Genomic DNA, 12,542 nt, shown 5'->3' with positions numbered 1-12,542 from the left:
ATTCATCACCCTTATCCTTTGTGATAAGAATGTTTTATTTTGCCTTTAGTTGTTCTACTTATTTTGGAGGAGTGATGGTAGAGAACAATGCAACTACCTGATGAGGGAGAAAAAGGAAGTAGCAACAAGAAATGCCAAATTCCTTGCAGAATTATTGAAAAGCAAAATACTGTATAGCTTTTCTTTTTCAAGTAGTGCTGTGAAAACAGTATATGCTCCATGAGGGTAAGGACAATGTCCAACTTGTTCACTATTGAAGCACCCTAGCGCTTGGTACAGTAAATGTCGTAAGCAATAGGCATGCAATAAATATTTCTTGAATAAATGTTAAACTGGTCAGAAACATTAGACTTCAAAAGTCTGAAGGTTATTTTTTTCAATAATGATGAGTGACTTTGCCATTATAAAACATAAGTTTTTTTTTTTTTTTTTTTGAGTGGTCACAGAGCTAGAGATGTCATGAACACTTGGAATTAAGTCTTTTTTAAAAAAATGTTTGTATTATTTTATAATCTATGGACTTTAGTTGAATATATAATTAAAGAAAGACAAATGCCATCCACAGGCCCTTGGTATGGAAATGGAATGGGGTTGCTAATGAAATTGTTCTTTATCCCAGGGCATCATTTAAGCTCTTGTGATTGCCATCAATCTTTAATTTTGTCAATATGATCTTACTATATGCAGTATAGTTTGCTATGGGCAGTTTTTGTAGTATCAGCTGCTTATCACATTCAGGTGAAGTACAAATTTAGTATGACAGTTGTAATGATTAATAGTTATGTATAGTTAAAAATAAATATTATAGTTGGGTGTAGTGGTGACACCTGTAGTCCTAGCTACTTGGGAGGCTGAGGCAGGAGGATTGCTTGAGCCCAGGAGTTTGAGGCCAGGCTGGGCAACATAGGTAGACACTGTCTCTTCAAAAAAAAAAAAAAAAAAAAAAAAGGCTAGCTGCTGTGGCTCATGCCTGTAATCCTAGTAGCACTGGGAGGCCAAGGCAGGAGGATCTCTTGAGGGCAGGAGTTCACAAGACCAGCTTGGGCAACATAGTGAAATGTTGTCTCTACTAAAAAAAAATAAAATTAGCTGAGTGTGATAACATGTGCGTGTAGTCCCAGCTACTGGGGAGTCTGAGGAGGGAGGATCACTTGATCCTTGAATTTCAAGCTTGCAGTGAGCTATGATTGTACCACTGTCCTCCAGCCTAGGTGACAGAGTGATACCTTGTCTAAAAACAACAACAACAAAAAATATATTGATAAGGAAATGGAAACTTCAAAAATGGCACAGTGCAAGAGTTATTTGCTTTGTTAAGCAAGATAAACACAGACACGTTTTCTCAGGAAGGGAGCTCATAATTGTTAAGACCAGATGGGAAGGATAGTTATTTATTAAGATGAGTATGTAGTAAGACACAAAAAAACGTGTTTTCCCTTCCGTAACTTTTGGGAATAAATGCCAATATAAGACAGATTTATCTGAGAATGTGTAAAATGGAATAAGTTATTGATATTTACTCTAAACTCTAAATTAAGCCTCATATAGGCTTAATTTTGTGTTCTTTCAATTTTAGGAACTCTGCCAGCATCTGTGTCTCTGCCTATGATTGATTTTGCAAACTATTGTTGAGATGATTAGTGATTTGTATTTTGGGTTAGATTTCATTAAGTTAGCAGTCTGATTCATTATGAAGCACTCTGGTGCTTGTAGGATTTTTACTCTGAATCCTAAATGAAATAACGTTAATTGTGCCAAACTACAGACTGAGATAAAATGACCTTTCACTTAGGGTGATAAGAGAGAAACTGTAATTTAACACTATAGGACTTACATCTTTACATACACTATAGAGGCTTCTGTTTTTTGTAAGCTACTCTAGATGACCAGTATTTACAGAAGCTTAGTTCTAGCTTTTACCAGTTTGCCCTGATTTGGCCAGCTTGTTTTTTCAGGGGGAGTTATGCTACTTTATTTTGCTAGTGCTACATATAAAACTTGAGATTTGGGGTTCTTTAACAATAGTATATTTGTATGTATTTCATATGTATTTTTAAAATATACCTTTCATTGAAATAGCATGTTATGTAGATTTATTTGCAGTTTTGGAAACTCTAAATTTAAATTTTTCTGTGCAAAGCAGACCTAGTGTTACATATAATATTGCTTATAAATTAAAAAAACTAAAATACAAAAAACCCCTAAAATACATTAAATATTTTTTATTTTTAATGTTTTTTAAAATTTTACTTTAAGTTCTGGGATACATGTACAGAACATGCAGGTTTGTTACATAGGTATGTATGTACCATAGTGGTTTGTTGCACCTGTCAACCCGTCATCTAGGTTTTAACCCCTGCATCCATTAGGTATTTATCCTAATGCTCTCCCTCCCCTTGCCCCCCACCCCCTGACAGGCCCTGGTGTGTGATATTCCCCTCCCTGTGTCCATGTGTTCTCATTGTTCACCTCCCACTTAGGAGTGAGAACATGCAGTGTTTGGTTTTCTGTTCCTGTGTTAGTTTGCTGGAAATGATGGCTTCCAGCTTCATCCATGTCCCTGCAAAGAACATGAACTCACTCTTTTTTATGGCTGCATATTTTTTTATGGTTTTTAGAGGCAGAGTCTTGCTATGTTGCCCAGGCTAGAGTGCAGTGGCTATTCAGAGGTGTGATTATAGTGCACAATGGCCTTGAACTCCTAGCTGCAAGTGATCCCTCCACCTCAGCCACCCACCTGGGTGGAACCACAGGAGTATACTGCTGTGCCCAGCTTTGAAATACGTTTTCTGTGAAGTCAGTATTTTACAGATTTATCTGAAGTTTTTGTTTAATAGAACCGAAGACAAATTTATTAAAGTCTACACTCTGTGGTAGTGTTTAATCAGCCTTTGGTGATGGAGATTAAAACTTTTTAATGTAAGGAGTATATAAGAAGTAGGAGAAAATCGGGTTCCTTATCTAGGACTGATGGTTACTCTCAGAAATTTTACTCAGAGTCTCTGAGGCCTTTGTAGGAGACACGCTAGGAAATAAAAGAGTGAATGGATGACAGACTCAAAGCAGCTTGTGTAGTATTTGGGAAACTAAGTGGAGTGTTTTTCATACTGTTGAAATGGAGTTAGATGGCAAAGTTGGAAAGGTGTTGCTAACAGGCTTTGTTATGTAATCAGGATTCCCAGTATAAATTTGGTTGATGTAATGGGAGGATCTTTTGAGAATCTGTGTAAGTTGTTGTAGAAATTAGAAACTCTTGGAAAAACTAATTCAAAAACCTGCCTCTTCATTAGTTTGAAATTAAAGATAAGAAATTAACTGCGCTATGTTTTCCCAAATAAAACATTTCTCTTTCTTGGATGAAAAATGTTAATCACTTAGTATTTAAGTGTTGAACTGAGCTGTATATGAGACTATTTGAAGCCACATGAGCAGTGTCACATTTAGAGATTTAAATTACATTTGAATAATTTATTTCATAATTTTAAGTTATTTTGAAATAGATTTTTGTGGTATGCCTACAAGGTGGAAAGTTGATGCCGAGACTTGAGAGGGGAAAATAAAGCTGAATGGAAGGGTTTAATTAATGTTAATTTCCTGAAACTGAGTTCTCTGTTGATTGATTGATTGAGACAGAGTCTCACTGTGTTGCCCAGGCTGGAGTGCAGTGGGGTAGTCTCGTCTCACTGCAAGCTCTGCCTCCCGGGTTCACGCCATTCTCCTGCCTCAGCCTCCCAAGTAGCTGGGACTACAGGCGCCCGCCACCACACCCGGCTAATTTTTTGTATTTTTTTTGGTAGAGACGGGGTTTCACCGTGTTAGCCAGGATGGTCTCGATCTCTTGACCTCGTGATCTGCCCGCCTCAGCCTCCCAAAGTGCTGGGATTACAAGGCGTGAGCCACCGCGCCCAGCCTTCGGTCATTTTTATTGGCATCCTAATCAAATCCAAAAGAGACCTCTGACCCCTAATATCGCAGTATTGATCTTACTTTGGTTTTTACATATTATAGATATTGGTAAACATTTTATGGAGCTTTTTTTTTTTAAAAGAAGAGATTTCGTAATTTTAATGGACTTAGATTGAAACATGAAGAATTAAAAAATAGAAATCTAGTTCTATATAATATCTGTTTTAGAGATTAGAATTGGAGCACCAGAAAAGATGGTAATTATTAATTTTCTGTCTAGATTTTAAAAATATCTGGGAAAATTAAACATGTGGATGAATTACCATTTCTTTGTATCAATTTTTAGAAAAGCATTGGGTGTTAATTGGCTGTGAGATGAGTAGGGAGGGAGGAAAGTGGCAGATTTTAAGATTATAAAGCATATGATCATTGATCATTCCACAAATACATGTTATGTGCTTCCTATATGGCGGGAACTGTATAGAGATATAAAAAGGGATATGCGCGGGCACTGTATAGAGATATAAAAAGGATATGCCTCCACACAGAAACATAGTCCCCTTAAGGAACATACCATCTAGTGGGAGCCGTGATTAAAACAGATTAAATTGCCTTCTAATCCTATGCCTGTGTGTGTGTGTTGTTGTTGTTTTTTTGTTTTGTTTTGTTTTTGTCTTTTGAGACGGAGTCTTGCTCTGTCGCCCAGGCTGGAGTGTAGTGGTGCAATCTCGGCCCACTGCAGGTTCCGCCTCCCGGATTCACGTCATTCTCCTACCTCAGCCTCCCGAGTAGCTGGGACTACAGGTGCCCGCCACCATGCCCCTCTAATATTTTGTATTTTTTTTAGTAGAGATGGGGTTTCATCGTGTTAGCCAGGATGGTCTCGATCTCCTGACCTTGTAATCAGCCCGCCTCGGCCTCCCAAAGTGCTAGGATTACACGCGTGAGACACCACACCTGGCCTGCCCTGTGTTTTATAAAAATGATCTAAAATTGGGCTGAGTGCCATGGCTCACGCCTGTAATCCCAGCACTTTGGGAGGCCAAGGCGGGCGGATCACAAGGTCAGGAGTTCGAGACCAGCTTGACCAACGTGGTGAAACCCCCATCTCTACTAAAAATACAAAAATTAGCCAGGCGTGGTGACACGCTCCTGTAACCTCAGCTACTCAGGAGGCTGAGGCAGGAGAATCATTTGAACCTGGGAGGCGGAGGTTGCAGTAAGTCGAGATCTCGAGATCGCGCCACTGCACTCCAGCCTGGGCGACAGAGCAAAACTCTGTCTCAAAAAAAAAGATCTAAAATTAGTGAAACCTATGTTTTTGTAAATTTAGGATGTTTTACCCATTCTCGTTGTAGGTAATGAATTACGTAGTGTGTCTTTGGATCTAGATCTATTTGATTTGGCTTTGCTTAATCTTGTATTTTTTTGTAGACTCTTTTATTATTACCCAAAAGTACCCAAAGAGACACATGTGCCTTATGGTGTCTAGCAGAAATTCTGAAAACCTTGTTACCTAAAAACTTTATTTTCAGAAGTATTATATATAGGCTGAATATGGTAGAAATCAAATTTTTCTCCTGCGGAAAATGATTATATTCTTTGTGCTATATGAAGTTCTAAGACATTTATGGAAAATAAAATACGGTTTAGCATCGCCCAAATTGTGTAAGATTAGAGTTGAAGAGCTTAACCTGGAAAGTTGGAAACTAATTACTGTTAACATATGAACAGATATGGAAAACTTTCTCTTTGCTCCTTTAAGTAAGTGGAAAGGAATGACTATTTTCCCTTTAGAAATGTGAGAGAAAATGATAGTATGGGAAACTTTGATTGCATTCTTATAAACTAGCTTTTTGATTTCTTGTTACGTGATAGAATATCTCTTTTTTCTTTAATCTCTATATGTAACAAATTTCAGATGACCTGAAAGCAACTCTTCAATTTGGGATATAAGTTCTAAACTTTACTTGGAAACAGTTCCAGATTCAGACACTTGGTTTTGGGGGGTGTGTATATATGGGCAAAGAACCCAATATAAATACTATGTGGCAATTTATTGAAAGCATGCAGGAGTTTAATTTAGGCTCAGGACATTGTGTCATTTGCTATTCTTGTTAGATATGAACTGGATTTTATTGTCTGTCTACTACCAAGCAGTACTTCTTATATTAGACCCCTTGAATAAGGTTACTTTTAGAGCCATTTGTCACCTACTTCATACGTAGCACATTTGATGAGTTTTATGTCTAGCTAGTCATCATTGATGATTGTTTAGTGATTATTTTGGCAGTTATAGCAGGAAGATGGCACAGTATAGTCATGTGCTGCATAACAACGTTTGGATTGCCTAACAATGCATTTCTCAGAACATATCTTTGTTAAACAACACATGACTGTACTAGTTTTGATTAGGGTGGCCATGTAACTCATCCAAATTGGACTCTTTTGAGCATGAAAAGGGATGATAATAATAATTGCTTCAGAACAACAGATATAAACCAAGACTCACCCAGGCAAACTAAGATATGTACTCATACTAATTAGGACACTTTTGATTACTAGTAACAGAAAACACAATTCAAACTAGCTTAAACAATAAGAGAACTATATTGGCTTGTGTATCAGAAGAGGCCAGTATTTGGGTGTGCTACAGGTGTCATTCAGTGAGGACTCTGCCTTTGTTTTTCTGTTTTCCAGACTCTGCCTTCCATGGCTGACTTTCCTTATCATTGTTGCATGGCTGCCGACAGCAATTTGGGCTGTATTCTTCTTTGTTTATGACCAGCAGGAGAGAGAAGCCTGCTTCTCCTATAAACATAGAATGAGTTCTGTGGTTTTGTGATTATTAGATACTCCTGAACTAAATCTCTGCAAGGGGAATGTCATGTGCTGATTGTCTTAGGCATGGGATATCTGAATATCACTGAGGAAAGGAGGATAGAATTACCTGATTCTCTTAGACTAGTCAGAGTCCATTCACGAAACTGCTGTGTGGGAAAGCAGTGCAGCTAAATGAAGGGAAGGAGTTAGGAAACAACTATAATGTTCATTGCAAGTCCAGTGCTGTTGCTTATTTGCATTTTCCCTTAGGCATCTGATAATGAGTTCCTGCAAGATCCTAGCATACTGCAGATAATGTGTGTGTTTTCTTTTTCTGCAAGTGAGAATTTGTAATATAAAATGACTTACTAGACTGGTAATGGGAGAGAAAAGGAGTTTACCATCCTATTTTCTCTTTTTTTAAAGTAAGACTATAATAATTATTGATCTCCTTTTTTTTTTTTTTTAAACAGACTAATAGGGATGCCAAAGGAAAAATATGATCCTCCAGATCCTCGCAGAATTTATACCATCATGTCAGCAGAGGAGGTAGCCAATGGGAAAAAATCTCACTGGGCAGAATTAGAAATCTCGGGTGAGTGGAATCTGAAGCATTTAATCTGGAATGTAATAGTGATAATAAAAAAGTTGAGTATTGCTATCTTTTTGTTGTACATTTTTAATTAGATGGACTCGTTGAAAAACTACAAGATGGTAAGATACTAGTGTTTATCTGTTTTATGTGTGACTGAATATCTTTGTTTCCATTCTTTGAGATTAATTACATTGAGCAGGCATCTGGAATTGAGGATATTGGGAGTTTTGTTTCTAAGTAAAACCAGGTTCTTTGATATAATAGATTTTGTTTAGGCTATTTCAGAGTAATTATTTTTGCAAATTGAAATCTTTGCCATCCTCCTATCTCAGTGTCGGCAAAGAAGGAAACCTGGAAGCTATCTATTTATTCTAATAAATATATAATAACTGTGTTACAGGACCTTAATACCTGTTTGGGATTTGGTAAAATAGAATGTGATTCCTAATAACTCATAATTCCAGTCTAATAATGAGAAAAACATCAGACAAACTCAAGCTAAAGGACCTTGTGCAAAATACCTAACTTGATTAATACTCAAAATTGTCATGGTCATGTAAAACAAAGGCTGAAACTGTCACAGACCAGAGGAGACTAAGGAGAGGTAACTAAATGCAAAATGGTAGCCTGCGTTGAATCTGGAACAAAAAGGTATAAAAACTGGTGAAATCCAAGTAAAGTCTGGAGTTTAATTAGTAGTAATGCACCAGTGTTGGTTTCGTAGTTTTGACAAATGTACCATGGTGATGATGTAGATTCTAATGTTAGGGGAGCTGAAGGAGGGGTATATAGGAACTCTCTGTGTTATCTTGGTAACTTTTCTGTAAATCTGAAATTATTACAAAATTTAAAGTTTATTAAAAATAGAATATAAGTATTTTTCTTTTTTGAATTGGTATAATACAGATTATATATAAAATGCCATTTTTTCCCCAGTAGGCATTCATTTGGAAGAGTTAAACCCCACATTGTAATGTCAATAGCAAGAATTACTTGCACATTTAGCTAAAAGGTAACTGGGTGGATGGATGATTGGTAGTCAAAAGAATGAATATGAGCCGATCTTACTAAGTTAATCTAGGGTTTCTTAGCCTTGGCACTACTGACACTTTGAGCTGGGTAATAGTGGAGGGCTGTTGTGTGCATTGTAGGATATTTAGTAGCATTCCTGGCCTCTACGCACTAGATAGCAGTGGTACCCTTTCAGTTGTGGCAACCAAAAATGTCTCCAGGCGTTCCAAAATCCTTTGAGGAAACAAAATTGCCTCTGGTTGAGAACTACTCAGTTAAACTCCAAGGGTTTCCACATTTTGCCACTTCTCATTTAATACATGGAAGGTTCATGAGAAAGAGTGGTTGTCAGGTGAAAGTGGCATGAACGTAAAGGAGGGCCAGGTGTTTGGAAGCAATCAAATGGCATTAAATAAAAAATTAAAATGTCAGAGATACAATATCCGTGTGTATTTGCAGCCTCTCTTACCACTTTTTAGTCATTGTAGTTTAGGTGTCATGTTGGGCCTGGGGTTTTACACTTCAGTATTTTGCCTTTTAGGTAGAGTGCGGAGCCTAAGTACATCACTTTGGTCATTGACACATTTGACAGCGCTGCACCTAAATGACAATTACCTTAGTCGCATTCCACCTGATATTGCCAAGCTTCATAATCTGGTTTACCTGGATCTGTCATCCAATAAACTCAGAAGTTTACCAGCAGAACTAGGAAACATGGTGTCTCTCAGGTGAGGAAATAAAACAGACATGACTCACTATATAAAATTCTAAATTTAAGAAAATGAGGGGATGTTACTCAATTACAATAGGATTTCTGTGTGTTGTAACTATCAAATTATATAAACTGTCTAAGCATAGTGCTTGAGTTGGCCTCCGTTGAACATTTCTTTTCCTTTAAATTTGGAGGTTCCTGAATTAGAGTGTGCTTGTATTACCAGTTTCCTTGACAAACTTGAGGTGGGGTGGGGCTAAAATAGTAAGTCTCATTATCCGATGTGATAAGACTGATTAGAAGTACTTGAAAAATGAAGATTTGCTGATGAATAAAACTTATAAGAACATATCTCTATTATATGAGTCAAAGAATATTTATATTTCATAATACAACTCCTTAAGGAAACCTTTAAAACCTGATGAAATGGATTTGTTTCTAATTTTTAGGGATTCTTTAAAAATTCCCTAAAGAAATTCTAAAAAAATTTTGCAGGAATCTTAAGATCTTATCTAAATGTTTCCAATGATTATCTGTTGAGTAATAATTTTTAAAAATTGCTATCACATGTTTAAAATTAAACATATTGTTTTAAAATCTTGTTCTTCACTATCCTTTACTTGCTTTTTTTACTTTTGGTCATCCACTAATGAGGATGCTATTTTTTCCCTATAGGCTGCTCAAAATTTCACAATCATAAAGTTAGATCTTATTTATGCTATCCTATTCTTGTCTGTACTATCTATGCTTTATTTTAATATTTATGTTTCATGTCAGTGATTGTCGATCATAGTATATTTTTTCATCTTTTCACATTTTCTTTTGTCTTCTTTAATATACTTCACCTGTTGTTTCTTATTCTTTTTATTTTTATTAATTTTTTGGTTTGTTTTCTTAGTATCTTGATATGATTAGAGTAGTATTCAGTTACTTAAAAAGAGATACAGGTGATTGGCTACTAATTACAGTTTATTCCTGGAGTTTGTGTAAAAATTTGTACTTTTTTCTATTAATTAGACGAGGTTCAAGGATATCTGTTGTTTAGCTGCTAAGGATATCTGTCACATTTGCATGTGATAGGCATTTTGGGTGACAAAAAAGGGGGTAGATTTAGCCTGAGAATGATAAGCAGTTCCTACACCTCCAACTTTAATGTGAGCTAGCGAATGAGTAAATGGTAGAAATAGAAACATTGTTAATAGTTGTGGCAATTGCACATTTTGTAGTACTTTTATATTGTGCAATGTTTTTGGATGAGCACATAGAAATGTGCCTTGAATATAAGCAATCACTCATAGTATGTTAGAAGGAGCCTTAAGAATGGCAAATACAGATGTTAATAAAACTTAAACTAATTTTTTTTTTTTGAAACAGGGAATTGCTTTTAAATAACAATCTGTTACGGGTTTTGCCTTATGAACTTGGTCGGCTCTTCCAGCTACAAACTCTAGGTTTGAAAGGTAAGTGATTTTTAAACAGTTTTGAGGTTATTCCAAGCCTTTTAAAGAGCATTTTGGCCTTTAAAAAGGTCAAGTTTTAGTATGATTTTTAGAATGTGACTACGTGTACTTTCTCTTGAAAGAAAAGTAGTTTTTTTTGTTTGTTTGTTTGAGACGGAGTCTTGGTCTGTCGCCCAGGCTGGAGTGCAGTGGCGCAATCTCGGCTCACTGCAAGCTCTGCCTCCTGGGTTCATGCCATTCTCCTGCCTCAGCCTCCTGAGTAGCTGGGGCTACAGGCGCCCGCCACCACGCCCGGCTAATTTTTTTTGTATTTTTAGTAGAGACGGGGTTTCACCGTGTTAGCCAGGATGGTCTCGATCTTCTGACCTCGTGATCCGCCGGCCTCGGCCTCCCAAAGTGCTGGTATTACAGGTGTGAGCCTCTGTGCCCGGCCTAAGAAAAGTAGTTCTTTATGTATCAAATTGAACTTGAAGATTTCAATATGTGCCATCATTTTAACAAACTTGTAAGGGGAAAATTTTTTGGTTGTTTTTGTATCTTACCTTTAATTTTCTAAAAAACTGAAATTTCTTAGAAGAGATAATTTAAATTAACACTTGAAAAAAGGGAATACTAGGCTGGTTTGAGACCAGCCTGACCAACATGGAGAAACCCTGTCTCTACTAAAAATACAAAATTAGCCGGGTGTGGTGGTGCATGCCTGTAATCCCAGCTACTTGGGGGTCTGGAAAATCGCTTGAACCCAGGAGGCGGAGGTTGCGGGGAGCCGAGATCGCGCTATTGCGTTCCAGCCTGGGCAACAAGAGCGAAACTCCGTCTCAAAAAAAAAAATGGGATTACTTTACCTAATAATAGTCTAAACCTCAGCCAAAATGCCTCATGTTTAGCTTTTGACATGGTGGATAAAATAGCATTGATGTGATTACAGGAGAGAAAACATTATAATAGTAAAATTAGCTGTACCTATTAAGTAAATTATTCTAGGTAATGTGTTAGTCCAAAATGCATGCTTCTCTGACCATGTTTCTCAGTCAATTTGGGATGAAAGGCATACTCAATTCATAGAAACACTGAAATTTGTATAATTTTCTCTTATGGCATAGCATATAAGAGTTTATTTATGAATTAATAGGACCAAATACAAATGTTCTGTATTAAACATTTTCTTCTGTGCTCATGAGGAATAAACATCAGTCAAAGCCTTGTAAAGTATACACTTTCATAGATTTTATTTTCCTTCTTCAAAGACTATTTTAGTTTCCATGATAATGTTCTGCCTGCATTTGCTTATGTCATATAATGGATCATTAAGAATGAAATTTGAATAAGAATAGAAAGAATGCTGATTTTATTGGTTGAAATAACACATGATAATTAGGTTTCCTTATTCAGTTTCATAAATTAGACAATTATATGAATGGTTTGAATCTTGTGTTTATAGTTTCTCTGTAGGATTTTATTGATTTTTTAAATCACATATGAAGTAGAGAGGGAAAGTACTTATATCTAAAATATTTTCCTAAGGATTGAGGATTAACCCAAAGGATTTGAAATTGTACTGTTGAGACATTTCACCTCATTTTCTTTATGCTCAGTCTTATTCTTATATAGCTGAAACAGCCATTCAGCTACAGTTGGAGTAGGTGCAAGTCTGTTCCTCACTAGCAGCTATTTTCTTCTTCCTGATATTGATAGAAAGCATATCAATGACAAATGAATAATTTACTTTTTTTTTTTGAGATGGAGTTTCACTTTTGTTGCCCAGGCTGGAGTGCAATGGCATGATCTCGGCTCACTGCAACCACTGCCTCCCGGCAACCTCCACCTCCCAGGTTCAAGTGATTCTCCTGCCTCAGCCTCCCAAGTAGCTAGGCATGCACCACCACACCCCGCTAATTTTTTGTATTTTTAGTAGAGTTGGGGCTTCTCCATGTTGGTCAGGCTGATCTCGAACTCCTGACCTCAGGTGATCCGCCCACCTCGGCCTCTCAAAGTGCTGGGATTACAGGCGTGAGCCACTGTGCAGGGCGAATAA

The 12,542-nt window shown here is 36.9% G+C and overlaps 1 protein-coding gene across 10 annotated transcripts in view; it reads left to right on the top strand.

The window, feature by feature from the left end:
- Positions 1 to 12,542, top strand: part of CNOT6L (CCR4-NOT transcription complex subunit 6 like) — a 109,162-nt gene that overhangs the window by 36,838 nt on the left and 59,782 nt on the right. For all 10 annotated transcript variants that reach the window (XM_054484902.1, XM_063663786.1, XM_063663787.1 and 7 more), the window contains exons 2-4: positions 7,203 to 7,324; positions 8,877 to 9,063; positions 10,422 to 10,507. In XM_054484902.1, the coding sequence (XP_054340877.1) occupies positions 7,213 to 7,324; positions 8,877 to 9,063; positions 10,422 to 10,507 (385 nt within the window). In that variant the 5' untranslated portion in view covers positions 7,203 to 7,212. The remainder of the gene's footprint in view (positions 1 to 7,202; positions 7,325 to 8,876; positions 9,064 to 10,421; positions 10,508 to 12,542) is intronic.

This window comes from Pongo pygmaeus, chromosome 3 (genome assembly GCF_028885625.2).
Source record: "Pongo pygmaeus isolate AG05252 chromosome 3, NHGRI_mPonPyg2-v2.0_pri, whole genome shotgun sequence".
NCBI lineage: Eukaryota > Metazoa > Chordata > Mammalia > Primates > Hominidae > Pongo > Pongo pygmaeus.
The sequence above is the reverse complement of the archived record's forward strand: the minus strand, read 5'-3'. Positions and strand labels throughout refer to the sequence as shown.